A 20,171-nucleotide genomic window follows, 5' to 3' on the forward strand; every position below is an offset into this window, starting at 1 on the left:
GGTAACAGTCATTATTATCAAGTATTATGTACTATATATAATTGTATGTACTACACTTTTATATGACAGTGCAGCAGGTTTGTTTATACTAGCATTACCAACAAACGTGTGAGTAATGTGTTGTGCTATGACAATATGATGGCTATGATACTAGCAGATGATAGGAATTTTTACCTCCATTATAATCTTATGGGACCACCATCTTACACGTGGTCTGTCACTGACAAAACATTGTTATGTGGTGCATAACTATAAAACAGAGTAGTTTCTAAATATTTATAGTGTGTATAATAGATGCTTAGTACTTTAACATTCTAACAAATTTTTTTTATTGATAACATACTGTATTTTAGAAGATAAACAAATAAAACTTTAGAGAAGATATGGGAGAATAAACCACAGTCTCTATCCTAGTAATAATAAATGGCCAAGAACATCATGCTCTTAAAACAGTGCACTAGCAATATCAATCATTTCTTGTCTGCACCCAATAACTCTATCTAAAGGAAACTACCTACTTCAGGTATTCTCTCGATTTCAGTTTTTTGGAGACATCCATCCTTCCATTATAATTTTGACCTACTTCTCTCTGTCAGCTATACAAATTAGGTTATCTCTGAGGATACCCTTTTTCAGTTCTGTCATGAGTCTCCTGTTTCCCAGATCCCATAGTTTCCTGTCTTGGTTTACTCCCTTGTCTTGGTAGCACAAACACTCTACTACTTCTTGATAAAGGAGGCATAGGGTGGTAAATTTTTTGAGACCCTATATGTCTGAAGATGTCTTGATTCTACCAATACTCGGCAATTTGTTTGGCTAAATACAATACAACTCTGCTTCAGAAATCAATTTTTTCCCAACATCTGAAGGCATGGTTCTATTATCTTCTACGTTCCAGTGTTGCCACTGAGAAGTCTGAAACCTTGTGTTACCACTCTCATTCTTAATCCCTGTATATTACCTACTTTCTTGTACAATTTTAGAATCTTTTCTTTATGTGTTGTACAAAATTTCATAATGATATGCATTGGTATTGGACAAGATAAACTTACATCTGTCAGGCCTGGATGACTTTTTTGTATTAATTCTTTGGTCATTTCCTCTCCCTCTATTTTCTCTCTTCTCTCTCTGACACTCACCAGACATCTTGAACTGACCCCCCAATTTCCTTTCCTGTTTTCCATCTTTTTGTCTTTTGGTTCTACTTTTTAGAAGACAGTATTATCTTCCAACCTTTCCTTTGCACTTTTTATGTCTGCTAATATATTTATCTAAAGGGCTCTCGTTTATTCTCTGAGTTTCTTTATAAACTCAAAATTCTTGTTTTGTAGATTAACATATTCCCTTTAACTAAACATACTTTCTTAGTTTCTACAAGGTTTTTTCATTATCCTATTTGTTTTGTCTGTTTTTCATATTGGAGGCTGTATTAGGTTGTTCTTGTATTGTTAAAGAAATACCTGAGACTGGGTAATTTATAAGAAAAGAAGTTTAATTGGCCCATGGTTCTGCAGGCTGTACAGGAAGCATAGCACTGGCATCTGCTTCTGGCGAGGCCTAAGGAAGCTTTTACTCGTGGTGGAAGGTGAAGTGGGAGCTTGCACATCACATGGTGAAAGCAGGAGCAAGAGCAAGGCAGGCAGGTGCCACACACTTTTAAACAACCAGATCTCGTGAAAACGAGATCATTCACTATCTTGAGGACAGCACCAAGCCATGAGGAATCTGCCCCCGTGACGCACACACCTCCCACCAGGTCCCACCTCCAACATTGGGGATTACATCTCAACATGAGATTTGGGTGGATAAATATCTAAACCATATCAGAGGCTTTCTTCAAATGTCCAGTAATCCTTAACTACCTATTCATATTTAAAAATGAGGTATTAAAATCCTGGCTGAAAGTTTTGTCAAATGGTAGGTTTCACTGTGGATTGATCTGGCTGAGCTATTTCACTGGGAAAGCTTAACTGTAGCAGCTATAGTCTTTTCTCTCGGGCAGGTTAGCTTCCCCTGAAAGGAATCTTCCATTTTTCTGCCGGAGAGTTAGGCTAGCTGCCCTCTAAATGAGGATACTGGGCTGGAAGGTCTCACCATTTAGAATTCAGACTTCCAATCTCTTGTCAATATCATACTCGTAGTAGTAAACTGATAAACTAGCTCTCCAAAAAAAAAAAAAAAGCCTGATTTGAGGCATTTGCCATTTTCATTCATGTTAAATATTCACATCATAGTTAATTTCAAACTACCATTGGTTTAACAACCAGTTCACAAAATTCCTTAATATCTAACAACCAGCCCCCACTGGCAAAGGCTGGCTCCAGCAAACCACTAGATCCCCTTCCCCCCAAACCTCAGCTGTTCCTCAGATTCTCCAACAGAAACCTCCAATCTTCTGCAAAGTAGGAGAGGAGCACTGTCTACTTGGGCAGGGTGGGAAAGAAAATATGGGATTGCAATGGCTTCTTATATAGATTTAGTTTCTGGCTTCAGCTGCATACTGTACTTCTAGAGGCACATGATACTTGCAAATCCTGACCATTTCTGCATCTTTGATTTCGTTTCTACTTCTTCTCTTGTGCTAAGTAAATTACCATTGTCCATCTGGTTCCCACTTTTTAGTACTATTACTGTTTCCTCCCCATTTCCTTGTCCTTGTGGATATATTAGTGTCATTTTATTGCAGTTTCAAAAATATGTAATGTGGGGTTAAACATGCTTAACTAGAAGTCCTGACCAGGCAATATCTAAACTTAGAAAGACTATGAGTTTATTCATGTTCATCTTTCAGTCATTAAGAAAATTTAATGAGCTGCTATGATGTGCCAGACACTGTTTTAGGTTTTTATGCTACATCAGTGGAAATGTTGCTGTCCTTAAAGAGTTTATACTCTTTTTTTTTTTGAGAGGGAGTTTCACTCTTGTTGCCCAGGCTGGAGTGCAGTGGTGCAATCTCAGCTCACTGCAACCTCTGCCTCCCAGGTTCAAGCAATTCCTCTGCCTCAGGCTCCCGAGTAGCTGGGATTACAGGCATGTGCCATGACACCTATCTAATTTTGTATTTTTAGTAGAGGTGGGGTTTCACCATGTTGGTCAGGCTGTTCTCGAATTCCTGACCTCAGGTGATCCACCCACCTCGGCCTCCCAAAGCGCTGGGACCACAGGCGTGAGCCACTGTGCCAGGCCATGGAGTTTATATTCTAACAGGGATTGTTTCCTGGCCTTTTGGCTAAGATTAAGTATAGTATATTCTATTAGGAAATTATTTGGGGTATTGTTGCATCTGGATAACAGAGAGAGCTGATCTAGCAATTTTGTTAGATCAGCTACACTAAGACCATAACTCTTAACTTGCCCCTTCATGAGCTCTAAGTCCAGTACTTATGTACCATTGAATTCTACAGCGCCTATGGTAGTCATAAATATGTAGTTATGTGTTTTCTGAGTTAGTGGTGACTGTAAATATAATTCCAGGATCTTTTGACTATGACTACCAATAACTTAGATAATCCAAATGCCTCTCTCTTTTGAAAACCATCTCTGAAAAAAATTGATATTGTGAAAGTTCACAATGAAGCCATTTGCTAATGCTTTAATCTTCCAAAAACTAACTAAATGACCCTAGTTAATACTATGAAAAAATACTATGAAAAAAACTAAGTATATTATTCTTGTTAATAGTATGACTACAGGAACATAACTATGCTTATAACTGGACTAAACTATAATTAAATCACAATAGAAAATATTTCCTATCATGAGAATTTAGCTTTCTATGCTCTAAATTTTACTACTAGAAAAGTAAGACAGATGAAAGCATGATTGCAGAGCACTGAAAAACAGTTGGCCATTATCAAGAGTAATGATCCCTTTTAGTACAGGTAGAATGAGAATGCTCCTCAAGAAAACACCTGAGATATCTATGCAACATAATCCTCAGCAACAGTTCAACATTAATATTTTGTTATGCTATATTTCAGTGGTTCTCAGATACCAGTCTGCAGACATGTACTGATCCATGACAAAACATTCACTAGTCCATGGCAAAAAATGTCAATATAAGGTCATCAAATGTCTTTTCTTATAAAGGACTATCCTTTATCCTGAGATTATGTCCTTAATATATGTTTGATGTTAAAATGTTCTCTTTCATAAAATGATAGTAATGATAGATTGTATTGTTTGCATTTTAAATATCTTTACTTACCAAAATAAAAAGCTGACAATTCTGTTTTTGACAATACTTTAAAATTTTAGTTTATAAAATCTAGCTTCTCTATATACTATCAAGGTTCAGGTAATACTTGTGGCAGTTAAAAAGAAAGGCATTTGAGAGAAAAAGAGAGAGGCATTTGATTATCTAATGATTGGTAGTCACAGTCAAAATATCCTGGAATTATATTTATAGTCACCATTAACTCAGAGAAACACGTAACTGTATATAGGCTCTGTAGAATTCAGCAGTATGTAAGTACTGGACTTAGAGCTCATGAAGAGGCAAGTTAAGAGTTATGATCTTAGTATAACTGATCTAACAAAATTGCTAGATAAGCTGTCATAGATCTAGGAAAAATATCTTAACAGTATGTTATAGAAATAGTGCTGGATTAGAATCACGACAGATTTAATCCTAATTTTGTCACTAATTTTGAGGCTTTGAACCACACTGTGTACATTTCCTGGGTCTCTCTTTTCATTAAATGAAATGGTTGGATTAGATGATCTTTAATATTGTGTTTGGCCTAAAAATCTATGTTTCAGCTCATTTATTTGGATTAGAAGATGCTCTTGGTAACAGCTATTCATAAAGAACCTAGTTAAATTATATCATATGTTGCTTGGGAGAAGGTTCAACATATTAGAGAAATAGTTCCAATTATCTAACTATAGAGTGGGCAGGGGAGATGGGAGGTGAGTACTTTCTAACAGCTGGACTTTCAGAGAAACTTTTTTTGCTAGTCTTATATCAGAATAGGTGAAGGGATTAAAAGAAGGGAGAGGTCTGACATTAGGATACCACCTCTCCCTCCCTCTTCTATAGTATTTGGGACACGTAAGAGAAATAAGGAAGGCAAAACTTTCGTTACATGATAAGCCATAGAACATCAATGGTGAGGAGATATTAATAAATGTTGCATTGCTCAGGTTCAATTTGGTTCCATTCAATGATAGACTCTGCATAATTTGTTGGGCCTGGTACAAAATGAAAAACACAGGGAAAAAAGTGCTACTAAAGGTACTAAAATATACAACTTTTTCTTTTCTTTGCAGACCCTCCCTCTCTTTCAATTTGTCATGGTGCTTTTTATTTTCTATTTAATATCATGATTCCCTAGGCTTGGGGATACTCACCAGGCAAACACAGACCCTCATAAGGTGCCTAAGGGCCTCATCACACAACTCAGCATGAGTGAGAGCCACCAGCTACCAGGTTCCCTGTCCTGCCAGCTGCTAGACCCATCTACTATGTCCTGGACATGGGTGGGGAAGAGAATCTTCCCTTCCCATGGGGCCTTCACCCCAACCCATGGCAAATGGGTGACTCTCAAGGGACTGCAACTGCCAGGAGGTATGCACTCAGTACCTGGACTGGGGATTCATCCTCCCTGCAGACCCCCACCAAGTCACCTGCCTAACACTTGAAGGCACTGCCAACCTGCAACAAAGACAACTGTTGTTATGTCTCACCCCAAAATACTGTGGGGTACATGCACACAACCTAGGCCCTCCCTGCCTGCACCTACACCCCAACAAAAGAGTAAAGGTCAACAGTAGAACACAGACCTTTCCCCCAAATGTGACCCAGTCAAACTGCACCAGTGGCAGGACGGGAACGAGGAGTAGGAGGCAAAGCAGGACGTAGGTCCCCAGAGGGCGGAAGAGCCAGCAGCCAAGAACCAGTCCTGGGAGGTAGTGGAAATACCTGAGCTGAGGATTCAAGCCCCTAGCACATGCTCCATTACCATTAGACTTCATTTACAGAATGTAAATTCAAAATAAAATCTTCAAGACAGTGACCATGAAACATTAAACCTGAAGCAGAAGGCCATTCTGAGTGTGGGTCCCTATGATGCCAGTGCACTGGTCACATACTCATGAAACTGGCCCTGGCCTTGACTGATGGTAGTTTTTATGTGGGAGGTAATTGTAGTTTTCTTGGGAAATGTTCAGCTTTACCCTGAACCCCTTTAGAAGGATAGAAGTATCTTCTACTGGCCACCCCAGTGGAACATATCCCCAACCCCTTTTCTGAATTGGACATCCCATCACTTGGCCCAGTGGCTTACAGGGCAGTTCCTGCTCCTCCACTAATCTCCATGGTTCCTTCATGTGAAGCCAAAGAACCACTAAGGTTTTTTTAAGAATAATACACTTCAAGCTCCATTAGCACAGATTACTCTAAAAACTTTCCTTTTTGAAATTTGTAGACCAAAACTGGGCATCAGTTGATATGTTCTTGGTAAACTTCCAAACTTCAAGAAACATATGCCTAGCTGGCTGTGGTAGTGGGCACCTGTAATTCCAGCTACTCGGGAGGCTGAGGCAGGAGAATCGCTTGAACCCAGGAGGTGGAGGTTGCAGTGAGCCAAGATCATGCCACTGCACTCCAGCCTGGGTGACAGAACAAGACTCCATCTCAAACAAAAAAAAAAAAGAAAGAAAAACAAAACAAAACAAAAGAAATACGTGCCAACCACTTCCACATGAACTCATCACATTTTACTTTACTGGTAACACTAGAGTGGACCTTCACCTTTCTACAGCATTTCAAGCATCTAGCCAGGGAACAAAAGGCAGTCTCCCCTTCTTGTATCTCAATCCCTACAAGAGATTTTCCTGTACATTTCTTCACTCAGCTTTATAAGGGGAAATGCACCTGCCTCTGCTAGGGATGTAAGAGAAAAAGCCTCTTTTTGAACCCTGCACTCCCAAATTATCAATAGCCAACAATGTCTTCTCCTTCCCAGTCATTTCCTTATATATACTGGAAAGAGGATGATGAGGTGTTTGTTGCGGTAACAGCGCCAATTTTATCATATTCCTGTGAAGAGAGATCTACCCCAAACTTCTGAGAGCTGGCTGAATGCTCTCTTAAACTGCAGTTGACACTTTCACCTTTTATTTTCAGTGTTGGATTGTGACCACAATTCTAAGACAAAAAAAAAATCCTATTCATTCTGTTGTAACAGAGTGGATTTTTCATTTTGCAAAATTAAGTCAGATACTTGATAAAATTTAACATTTCACTAGTGACATAAATGTGAATAATATATGTTCATTACTTTAGACACTGAAAACAAGTTGATGAAGGAAGTCAATATCTTACCCCTAGAATTCAAAATAATCTCAATAAAACTGGACAGAAAAATAAACTAAACAGGAAGTTAATTAGTGAAAATATACTAAAACACAGATAGATAGATAGATAGACAGACAGACAGACAGATAGAACGAACCTGATTATTTTCTTTTAGCACCTTCAATTCTGCCTCCATTTCAGTATTAGCTTGAATTTGTTGCCGAAGTAACTGCTGCATATGTTGGAAAGAAATGATGATATCCTTTGAAAATACACAAATATGATATATCAATTTAAAAGTTTTAAGATAGGTATGTTTCTAAAATCATTCTTCACATACATTTCTAGTTTCCTAACTCACTGTATTTATAGTTTAATTTCAATACTTTATATTAAACTAATGGCACATCTAATGGTATCTAAAATTTCTATTACATTATTTCCAAGAGTCCCTCAAATAATTAACAAAGTTTTTTGGAATAAACTGTGGATTCTAAGACACGTGAAGAATTCAAAACTAAAATAAAGATTTTTTGGCTTGCCACCTCCCAACAGTAAATATATCACTACTAAAATGTCATATGAGGTATAATATTATAAAATGTCATAATGGGCTAGGGTGTCATGGCATACATTCAGAGTCAAATGGAAGAAAAGCAGAAGAGAAAACAGAAACAGGAGGAATATTCTTTCACACATATTTTAAAAAATGAATAATTATAAGCATCAAATAGACTCAAATGAGAGTATAATGTCCTGAAAAAGTATGCACTACACATAAATAAACTTCAATAATTATTTGTTAGGGTATCACTGGTCTAATCTATCAAGGAAAAAACTAAGGTATTTTTTAATGAAAGTATATGAGACTGATTTTAAAAAGTATACACATGTACATTTAATACACATTAACTGAGTGCCTACTATGTGCTATGCATGATTCCACTTATTTTTTACATTTTATCTGATTTTTAGAATATTTACTGGCTTCCAAATAGCTTATGATTGCTTACCTGTTTTTCTTCTTGAATATGGGTAATCTCTTCATTAATCTTCTCATTTAATTCCAATTCCTTTAAAATTTGAATAGTTTTAAAGTTATGATATAAAATTCAGCAAATTCTACATTCAATTCAGTACTAAACAAATTCTGGAGTGTTATGACCTATTCCTACCCCCAGAGTACCCACATTTGTTTTTTTGTTTGTTTATTTGTATGTTTGTTTTGAGACTGTGTCTCGCTCTATCACCCAGTCTGGAGTGCAGTGGTGCGATCTTGGCTCACTGCAACCTCCACCTCTTGGGTTCAAGCAGATTCCATGCCTCATCCTCCCAAGTAGCTGGGATTACAGATGCCCACCATTACGCACAGCTAATTTTTGTATTTTTAGTGGAGACGAGGTTTCATCATGTTGGCCAAGCTGGTCTTGAACTCCTAACCTCAAGTGATCCACCCACCTCAGCCTCCTAAAGTGCTGGGATTACAGGCGTAAGCCACTGCACCCGGCCCAAAGTACCCACATTTGTTTGTGGTTTAAACAGTGACTTCAGTGAACTGAAGAAGATATTATATACCAACAAAGCTTGGTGCAAACTTGTAAATGTTAAAAACTATAAACTCATCTCCAAAGCTGTCCTGGAGATACCACTGTACCACAAGATTACTCAAAACCATATTCAAGTAGAAATAAAATAGTTCTAGCCAAATCTTATTGTCCTAAAGTCTATGGCAAAAATTAATAAAAAAACAGATTAATAATACCTTTAACTATGCATATTGACTTTGCAAAGACGGAGTATTTTTGTGTTACAATTCTGAAATTCTCATAAGTTTTATTGAAAATATTAATGTTATAAACAAATACATTTAATAAAATACCATGTTGAGTCTTTCTTGAAGTTCTTGAAATTTTTGTTCTTTAATTGTTAGATTGATGTTTTCTTCTCCTATCTTATATTGACATGTGACTTTGGACTTTATCAAGTCTGAGGCTGCTTTTTTTAGTTCCTTAATAAGAAACATATCAAACAGAAAATTCAGTACACATATTTCACTAAAACAAGGTACTTTCCTGACAGTTTCAAAGTTCATCCTTAAGCCTATAATTATAATTTGTTATATTTCATATATCAAGATAATACTACTGGTCCATTAAAGTGTATTTTCCCTAGTTCCCTTGCAAGATTAGCCAAGGTAGGAACATAATCTGCGGTTGTGGATCAGGCAAAGTTAATCAATCATAAAGAGATTGACTGCATGACTTTTAATCTTAAAAGGAGTGTACTAACAAAATCAACTAACTAACCAGAAGTACAGTGTTTCCATTATTTATTAAACAAACATCTTCTGAGATAAAAAGATAACAAGGAAATCTCAATTCCCAAATTTATTAGCCTCTAATAGGAAAAATTATGTAAGAAATAATTACAATACAATGTAATGAGTGCTATATTAGAAAAATGAATAAAAAACATAAACTGTATCAACATGGTATTACATGCGAAGGTGCTATTTGAACTGAATCTTTAAAGATCAATTTGCAAAGAAGACAACAAAGGGGTAGGCATTCCAGGCAAAAGGTTCTACATGCACAAAGCCACAGAAACATGAAAGAGCATGATATTTTTCAGGGAAACAGAACTAATAAGATATGACTGGAGCTAATGTGTTATTTCAGGGGACAGAGTAGAATATTGGTAGTTGTGTCTAGAAATTTGGCAGGATTCAAGTATTGAGAAGGACTTGTACGTTACGCTACAGAGTTTGAATGTTATACTATAAAACAAAATGGGGAATTAACCACTGAAGGATTCTGAGTAGAAGAATGACATAACAAAATTTGCATTTTAGAAAAATAACTCTGGCAGTGTTGTGGAGGGTGGAACTGAAGGATGTAAAAGCAGTCTTCATTTATGAAGTCACATGTTCATTGAGTTTAGCAGATACCAATCAAACACATTAAAATCTTGAAATACCAACTTTTGAATTAGTGTGCAATTGATTGTGCTGTTCTTCTGTGTATATTGACTATATTAAATACTCAAGAATCTGATTTTCGGTCTCGGCTACACAGTATCTGAACTCCCTTATAAAGTTAGTACCTGGCGTCTTTGCTTCTCAGGTAGGCAGTGGGCAGTTTTTCTTTTCTTTTTTTTTTTTTTTTTTGAGACGGCGTCTTGCACTGTCGCCCAAACTGGAGTGCAGTGGCACGATCTCGGCTCACTGCAAGCTCTGCCTCCTGTGTTTGTGCCATTCTTCTGCCTCAGCCTCCCGAGCAGCTGGGACTACAGGCGCCCACCACCACGCCCGGCTAATTTTTTTGTATTTTTAGTAGAGACGGGGTTTCACCATGTTAGCCAGGATGGTCTCGATCTCCTGACCTTCTGATCCGCCCGCCTCGGCCTCCCAAAGTGCTGGGATTACAGGCGTGAGCCACCGCGCCCGGCCAGTTTTTCTACATTATAAAAGCCGGCTGCCTACCAGAGAGGCAAAGATGCCAGGTATCAGCTTTATAAGCATGAGGCTAGGCTCTGCTAATCTCATGCACCTGTCTTGGATATTGGATTAGTTATCACAAAAAAACAAGGACTACTGCAAATCCATCTGTTGGTAGATAGTCAGGGAAGTGTAGTAACTTCAAGCTTCTATGGGTGAGTGATACCACAGCAGCAGCAGCAGCAGCAGCAGCAGCAGCAGCATCCACTATGGTCAGCAATGATGGTATAAGCTGTGATATACAGTATTCAAAAGTGGAAGCTGGTTTTATGCTATGGTCTTGGATACTGCATAGCCTCCCTTGTTTGTAATCATTTTTCAAGTCCGAGATAACCAATGCCCTTCCAATAAATTCCTTTGCTGACTAAATCAGTGTGCAATTAAGAATCCTGACTACTTCATTTTTTTAAAGGTCTTATGAACTGGATAAACAACAAACTTTTGACTCTTTTGTAGAAGTAAGTTGATTTATTAGAGTGGCAAGATTATAGGAAATTTTTATTTTCTTCATTATGTGATTAGTATTTTCTATTTTTCATAAAATAAAAACTTTTTTGTAGTTTTAAAATCGTATTTAAGCTGTAAAAACAGGTACTATCACTTAGAGAGTTATTAGAGGATAGAAAATGGAAAATGACTCAATCCTAAGAAAAATTCATAGATTAGAGAAGAAGCCAGTATATAAGGCTGAGAAATAAAGTCAAATGAGATAGGAGGAAACCCAAAAGGAAGCTGAAAGAGGAGCAGCAGAAAACAGGGCTACTAATACCTTCAAAGTTCTACATGTTACAGCTTTAGCCACCCAGGGAAGAACTCACCCAAGTATATCCTAACTCCAAATTCAAAATCCAGGAGAAAGGACTCATTGGTCTTAGTTCAAATATCACCTTTGGATATGTACACTGCATAAAATGACTGCTAAAGTAACCACGTGAGTCAAGAGATAGGGCTCTATTCTTAGAAAAGCAGGCAGACAAATTGATGTCTGGCATAAAGAGAACAATTAGTATATATCGAAGGAATGAACGAAAGTTTGAATGAAGGGGGTAGACCTTGAGCTGGGCCTTGAAGAATGAGTAGTATAGTGGATATCCTCCATTTATCACTCCTGATTCACTTCCCACCCTTTCTCCACACTGCTCTGTGCCCTATGTGGTTGATATCTGTGGGTATAGCAAACTCTCTGCCTTCTGGCTCCTGATTGGGTTAAATCTGTGGGAGGTACTAGTAGATCAGTAGGCTATAAAGAGAAAGAGAATGAGGTATTTTACCAGCTCCCTCCCTACTAACCACAAATTGGTAATAGCTCTATATCTTTATCAAAGATCACAGCTAATCCTAGTGATTTGGGAGGCTAAGGCAGGAGGATTGCTTGAAGCCAAGAGTTCAAAACTATTCTGGGCAACAAAGCAAGACCCTGTCCCTAAATAAATAAAAAGATAAGCCAGGCATGATGGTGTATGCCTCTGGTCCTAGCTACTCAGGAAGCTGAAGCTGGAGGATCACTTGAGCCTAGGAGTTCAAAGCTGCAGTGAGCGATAATTGTGCCACAGTGACCCCCCACCGTCCCCATCTCTTAAAAATAAAAACCCACCCCTACCCTCGTCTCTTTAAAAAAAAAAAAAAAGAAAAAGAAAAAAAAGCCCACAGCTTCTGCCTTAGGCTTTCTTCTGCAGCTATAGCTACAGCTCTTTCCAGATTCCAGCATCTGCTTCATTCCCTTATCTCTTCAGGTACAGGTGTGTTAATCATTCTCCCACTACTTTTATCTGTGGGGTGCTTCACCATCCCTTGTTGTTTTCCCTTACCTCTGTCTACAACTACGTAAATAGGTTTCATTTACGTAGTTCATTAATCTTTTCTCAATTACCATTCCAACGTGCCACCTATTTCCTGGTCCAACCCTGTTTAGTACAAGTACATTGAGAGAAAGCATTTCAAGTATGGGAAGGGATGTAGAGGAAAACAAAACCAAAAGGCAGAAAGAACTAAGAATTATGCTAATGGCAACAAAGAATTTTGGCTAAAATAGAATGGGAGATGCTTGTTAAGAAGCAATAACAAACAATATTGAACATGTAGAATGGACCAGATCATGAAAGCTCTGGAAAGCCAATTAAAGAAGCCTGGGACTTGATTTGGTAGGCAAAGGAGAATTATTTATCATTTCTTCTACATATACCAAGTACCTCCTGTGTGTCAGGCACATAGAAGTTAAATCAGTATCTTAGTAAACTTAGTCTGGCAAAAAGAATGAATAAAAACTTGAGAAAAGAACACTGGCTAAGAGGCTATTATATTAATCCAGGCATGAGATCATGAGTGTCTATAGTATTGAAAAATGGAAAGTAAAAAATATGAGACATTCTAAAGAAAAATATAATAGACTGAACAAAGAGAATAAAGGAAAAAGATGAGTCAAAAATGAGTCAAAGATGATTCTAGAGTGACTAAGTGAAACTGGAAGAAAGGAAAAGGGGACCATGAAATGCGAAAGGAAGAAACATAAAAATGGAAAGGAAATAGAAAGTGTGCTTCACTGATGGAAGAGACAAAAAGTATATTTAAATTACACAAAATAAGAGACAGAAAATGTCCTGAGACAGATTCTTTCAAAAGCTAAAAAAATACAAATTATTAAGCCTGAACCATAGGTTAACTATTCTCAAAAAAGTCCTTCATTTACATTTTTTTCAAATTACAAAAGGCTGAACATGAGGAATTCCCTCAAATAAAGTTTCTATGTATCAGTCATGATTCACCTTCACAGGCAGCAAGATAGCTTCCTTTGAAAGGAGAGTTGCATGAATTTTGTTTTTCAGAGGTAGAGTGGATGGGAGAGTGAAGAACCCAATGTGTAACTTGTTAACCCTGAAGTTACAATAAGTCACAAAAGGAGATGATCTACAGGCAGTTGAACATATAGAACCAGAGATTAAGAGAAATGTGAGTCTGAAAAACTATGTATGCCGTCATGCACATGAAGTGAATGGTTGACTAAAGTCTGAGCTCACTGAAACAAAGACTTTGAAAAAAGCAAAACTCTACCCCAAAACTCTATCCTTACAGAGTTTTGGAAGAATGGAGGAAAAAGATAATCAGGGAGTCAGAGGAATTTATTTTAGAGTAGACGACCTTGGAAAAGTTAACTATGACATAAATGTCATAAACCAATCATTTTATGTTTTAAACATCCATAAATTTGTACAAAACAAAATATTTGGTAATGAAAAACACAAAGTGTCAGTAACACTTAGGATGCTTTAGCTATAAATATCAGAAAACCATAACTAAACCACAAAATAATCAGGAAATTTACTATCCTATAACAGGGACCACAAAGTTAGGCAGGCTGGTTGACCTGGATACTCGATATAGTTCAATATAGACTAGTTATTTTCATGTCTCCACTTTCCATTCTTGGGCCTCTTCCTTAGAGTATTAACAAGAGGCCAATTCAGGTATTACATGGCAATTGTATCATTCTGGGACTCATTAAAGAGAAAGAAAATGTTTCCTTGAACTACCTCTTGCTTGCCAGAATTGGATCACATGCTCATTCCTGAACCGAACACTGCCATGAGGAATGGAGTAATATTAATTGGCTTGGAGATGGAATGAGGTGGAATGAATGTTGGGGAATTATCACAATGTCAGTTACAAGAACAGTTTCAGCTAATGTTATAAAAATTACAGATTGCTTAGAATACTACTGATTACAACCATTATGCAAAACAAAGTGAGGCAAGGTGGAAAATCTTTTTTATAAGCTGCTTGACATTAATTCACCCAGTCTCTTTGGGTCAGTTCGCTCTACCAAAAAAAAAAAAAAAAACAGGTTGGATCCAGTTAACCACTTTCAAATCACGCCCTGAGAAGTTTTAGCAGTTCCATGGTACCCCTCCAGGACTGCTAACAGAGAAGAGAAGCCAACAGGTATAGCTCCAGGATTCTTCCAACCCTTCCTTCAACCACAAAGGCTCTACCTTTATTTGCTTCAATATTGAGCTTCTACATCTTTTCAAAGTGCTTTTTCATACATTTTATAATTTTATATTTATTATACATATATAAAACAGGAAAGGCAGATATTATTGTATTTATATTACAAATGAGAATACCGGTTGGGTGTGATGGCTCATACCTGTAATCCCAGCACTTTGGGAGGCTGAGGCAGGAGGACTACTTGAGCCTAGGAATTTAAGACCAGCCTAGGCAACATAGTGAGACCCCATCTCTAAAAAAAAAACAAAAATTAGGCATAGTGGCATGCCTCTGGTCACAGCTACTCAGGAGGCTGAGGTAGGAGGACTGCTTGAGCCCAGGTGTTCACCAGCACTGCAGTGAGTTGTGATATCGCACCACTGCACTCTGGCCTGGGCAACAGAGTGAGACCCCGACTCAAAAAAAGAGAGAGAGAGAATACAAAGGGGGTAAAGAAGAAAAGCAACACCAGTATGCTTTGGGTCATGTACCTCCTTGGGATGGCTACAGTTGAAAGGTTTAAGTTTTAAAGAAAAGGTGAAGTAATGACTTAATATAAACAGAAGAAAAAGAAACATCATGCAAGGAATTCCACATAAGCGGGAACAGTCTAATGGAGTGGGTGAAGGTATAGAGGTAATACATTTGGGCATGTCATGGTAAAGATGATAGAAAAGGATCCTCTGGTTGGAGAAAGGGGAAGGCTGAATGAAAAAGCCCAAAAGAAGCAGAATATCGAATACCTTCAAGGTGGTGACATGCTAGTCTGCAGTTCTGCAGAGTGAAGGAATATAAGGAGCTGGTAGTTTAGGAGCATGAATTGTCAAAAATGTCCCCTTTTATTTTTTTAAGCTTTTAATTTTTATTCATCTCTTCATCAATTGGAGTGAATCGACAATTTTTTTTATTATACTTTAAGTTCTATGGTACATGTGGACAACGTGCAGGTTTGTAACATATGCATACATGTGCCATGGTGGTTTCCCGCACCCATTAACTCTTCATTTACATTAGGTGTATCTCCTAATGCTATCCCTCCCCCCTCCCCCAACCCCATGACAGGCTCTAGTGTATGATGTTCCCTTCCTGTGTCCAAGTGTTCTCATTGTTCAATTCCCACCTGAGAGTGAGAACATGCGGTGTTTGGATTTTGTCCTTGCAATAGTTTGCTGAGAACGATGGTTTCCAGCTTCATCCATGTCCCTACAAAGGACATGAACTCATCCTTTTTTATGGCTGCATAGTATTCCGTGGTGTATATGTGCCACATTTTCTTTTTTTATTTTATTATTATTATACTTTAAGTTTTAGGGTACATTTGCACAATGTGCAGGTTTGTTACATATGTATACATGTGCCATGTTGGTGTGCTGCACCCATTAACTCATCATTTAGCATTAGGTATATCTCCTAATGCTATCCCTCCCCGCTCCCCCGACCCCACAACAGTCCCCAGAGTGTGATGTTCCCCTTCCTGTGTCCATGTGTTCTCATTGTTCAATTCCCACCTATGAGTGAGAAAATGCAGTGTTTGGGTTTTTGTCCTTGCAATAGTTTGCTGAGAATGATGGTTTCAAGCTTCATCCATGTCCCTACAAAGGACATGAACTCATCCTTTTTTATGGCTACATAGTATTCCATGGTGTATATGTGCCACATTTTCTTAATCCAGTCTATTGTGGTTGGATATTTGGGTTGGTTCCAAGTCTTTGCTATTGTGAATAGTGCCACAATAAACATACGTGTGCATGTGTCTTTATAGCAGCATGCTTTATAATCCTTTGGGTATATACCCAGTAATGGGATGGCTGGGTCAAATGGTATTTCTACTTCTAGATCCTTAAGGAATCGCCACACTGTCTTCCACAATGGTTGAACTAGTTTACAGTCCCACCAACAGTGGAAAGTGTTCTTATTTCTCCACATACTCTCCAGCTCCTGTTGTTTCCTGACTTTTTAATGATCGCCATTCTAACTGGTGTGAGATGGTATCTCATTGTGGTTTTGATTTGCATTTCTCTGATGGCCAGTGATGATGAGCATTTTTTCATGTGTCTGTTAGCTGCATAAATGTCTTCTTTTGAGAAGTGTCTGCTCGTCTCCTTTGCCCACTTTGTGATGGGGTTGTTTTTTTTTTTCCTTTTCTTGTAAATTTGTTTGAGTCCTTTGTAGATTCTGGATATTAGCCCTTTGTCAGATGAGTAGATTGCAAAAATTTTTTCCCATTCTGTAGGTTGCCTGTTCACTCTGATGGTAGTTTCTTTTGGTGCGCAGAAGCTCTTTAGTTTAATTAGATCCCAATTGTCAATTTTGGCTTTTGTTGCCATTGCTTTTGGTGTTTTAGACATGAAGTCCTTGCCCATGCCTATGTCCTGAATGGTATTGCCTAGGTTTTTTCTAGGGTTTTTATGGTTTTAGGTCTAACGTTTAAGTCTTTAATCCATCTTGAATTAATTTTTGTATAAAGTGTAAGGAAGGGATCCAGTTTCAGCTTTCTACATATGGCTAGCCAGTTTTCCCAGCACCATTTACTAAATAGGGAATCCTTTCCCCATTTCTTGTTTTTGTCAGGTTTGTCAAAGATCAGATGGTTGTAGATGCGTGGTATTATTTCTGAGGGCTCTGTTCTGTTCCATTGGTCTATATCTCTGTTTTGGTACCAGTACCATGCTGTTTTGGTTACTGTAGCCTTGTAGTATAGTTTGAAGTCAGGTAGTGTGATGCCTCCAGCTTTGTTCTTTTGGCTTAGGATTGTCTTGGCAATGCGCGTCTTTTTTGGTTCCATATGAACTTTAGTTTTTTCCAATTCTGTGAAGAAAGTCATTGGTAGCTTGATGGGGATGGCATTGAATCTATAAATTACCTTGGGCAGTATGGCCATTTTCACGATATTGATTCTTCCTATCCATGAGCATGGAATGTTGTTCCATTTGTTTGTGTCCTCTTTTATTTCATTGAGCAGTGGTTTGTAGCACTCCTTGAAGAGGTCCTTCACATCCCTTGTAAGTTGGATTCCTAGGTATTTTATTCTCTTTGAAGCAATTGTGAATGGGAGTTCACTCATGATTTGGCTCTCTGTTTGTTATTGGTGTATAAGGATGCTTGTGATTTTTGCACATTGATTTTGTATCCTGAGACTTTGCTGAAGTTGCTTATCAGCTTAAGGAGATTTTGGGCTGAGACAATGGGGTTTTCTAAATATACAATCATGTCATCTGCAAACAAGAGACAATTTGACTTCCTCTTTTCCTGATTGAATACCCTTTATTTCTTTCTCTTGCCTGATTGCCCTGGTCAGAACTTCCAACACTATGTTGAATAGGAGTGGTGAGATAGGGCATCCCTGTCTTGCGCCAGTTTTCAAAGGGAATGCTTCCAGTTTTTGCCCATTCAGTATGATGTTGGCTGTGGGTTTCTCATAAATAGCTCTTATTATTTTGAGATACATCCCATCAATACCTAATTTATTGAGAGTTTTTAGCATGAAGGGCTGTTGAATTTTGTCAAAGGCCTTTTGTGCAACTATTGAGATAATCATGTGGTTTATGTCGTTGGTTCTGTTTATATGCTGGATTACACTTATTGATTTGCATATGTTGAACCAACCTTGCATCCCAGGGATGAAGCCCAGTTGATCATGGTGGATAAGCTTTTTGATGTGCTGCTGGATTCGGTTTGCCAGTATTTTATTGAGGATTTTTGCATCGATGTTCATTAGGGATATTGGTCTAAAATTCCTTTTTTTATTGTGTTTCTGCCAGGCTTTGGTATCAGGATGATGCTGGCCTCATAAAATGAGTTAGGGAGGATTCCCTCTTTTTCTATTGATTGGAATAGTTTCAGAAGGACTGGTACCAGCTCCTCCTTGTACCTCTGGTAGAATTTGGCTGTGAATCTGTCTGGTCCTGGACTTTTTTTGGTTGGTAGGCTATTAATTACTACCTCAATTTCAGATCCTGTTATTGGTCTACTCAGGGATTCAACTTCTTTGTCGTTTAGTCTTGGGAGGGTGTATGTGTCCAGGAATTTATTCATTTCTTCTAGATTTTCTAGTTTATTTGCATAGAGGTGTTTATAGTATTCTCTGATGGTAGTTTGTATTTCCGTGGGATTGGTGGTGATATCCCCTTTATCCTTTTTTATTGTGTCTATTTGATTCTTCTCTTTTCTTCTTTATTAGGCTTGCTAGGGATCTATCAATTTTGTTGATCTTTTCAAAAAATCAGCTGCTGCATTCAATGATATTTTTGAAGGGTTTTTTATGTCTCTATCTATTTCATTTCTGCTACAATCTTAGTTATTTCTTGCCTTCTGCTAGCTTTTGAATGTGTTTGCTCTTGCTTGTGATGTTAGGGTGTCAATTTTAGATCTTTCCTGCTTTCTCTTGTGGGCATTTACTGCTATAAATTTCCCTCTACACACTGCTTTAAATGTGTCCCAGAGATTCTGGTATGTTGTGTCATTGTTCTCGTTGGTTTCAAAGAACATCTTCATGTCTGCCTTCATTTCATTATGTACCCAGTAGTCATTCAGGAGCAGGTTGTTCAGTTTCCATGTAGTTGAGCGGTTTTGAGTGAGTTTCTTAATCCTGAGTTCTAATTTGATTGCACTGTGGTTTGACAGACAGTTTGTTATAATTTCTGTTCTTCTACATTTGCTGAGGAGTGCTTTACTTCCAAGTATGTGGTCAATTTTGGAATATGTGTGATGTGGTGCTGAGAAAAATGTATATTCTGTTGATTTGGGGTGGGGAGTTCTGTAGATGTCTATTAGGTCCGCTTGGTGCAGAGCCGAGTTCAATTCCTGGGTATCCTTGTTAACTTTCTGTTTTGTTGATCTGTCTAATGTTGACAGTGGGGTGTTAAAGTCTCCCATTATTATTGTGTGGGAGTCTAAGTCTCTTTGTAGGTCTCTAAGGACTTGCTTTATGAATCTGGGTGCTCCTGTATTGGGTGCATATATATTTAGGATAGTTGGCTCTTCTTGTTGAATTGATCCCTTTACCATTATGTAATGGCCTTCTTTGTCCCTTTTGATCTTTGTTGGTTTAAAGTCTGTCTTATCAGAGACTCGGATTGCAACCTCTGCCTTTTTTTATTTTCCATTTGCTTGGTAGATCTTCCTCCATCCCTTTATTTTGAGCCTATGTGTGTCTCTGCACGTCAGATGGGTCTCCTGAATACTGCACACTGATGGGTCTTGACTCTTTATCCAATTTGCCAGTCTGTGTCTTTTAATTGGAGCATTTAGCCCATTTACATTTAAGGTTAATATTGTTATGTGTCAATTTGATTCTGTCATTATGATGTTAGATGGTTATTTTGCTTGTTAGTTGATGCAGTTTCTTCCTAGCATCAATGGTCTCTACATTTTGGCATGTTTTTGCGGTGG

General features: G+C 37.9%; 1 protein-coding gene across 1 annotated transcript in view; it reads right to left on the reverse strand.

Annotated features, from left to right (window-relative positions):
* Nucleotides 1–20,171, reverse strand: part of CCDC73 (coiled-coil domain containing 73) — a 191,523-nt gene that overhangs the window by 43,132 nt on the left and 128,220 nt on the right. The window contains exons 10-12 of the mRNA XM_009460189.5: nucleotides 9,180–9,308; nucleotides 8,314–8,373; nucleotides 7,458–7,562 (exon numbers count right to left, since the gene is read on the reverse strand). Of these exons, the coding sequence (XP_009458464.3) occupies nucleotides 7,458–7,562; nucleotides 8,314–8,373; nucleotides 9,180–9,308 (294 nt within the window). The remainder of the gene's footprint in view (nucleotides 1–7,457; nucleotides 7,563–8,313; nucleotides 8,374–9,179; nucleotides 9,309–20,171) is intronic.

The sequence above is a fragment of the Pan troglodytes genome, chromosome 9 (assembly GCF_028858775.2).
Source record: "Pan troglodytes isolate AG18354 chromosome 9, NHGRI_mPanTro3-v2.0_pri, whole genome shotgun sequence".
Taxonomy (NCBI): domain Eukaryota; kingdom Metazoa; phylum Chordata; class Mammalia; order Primates; family Hominidae; genus Pan; species Pan troglodytes.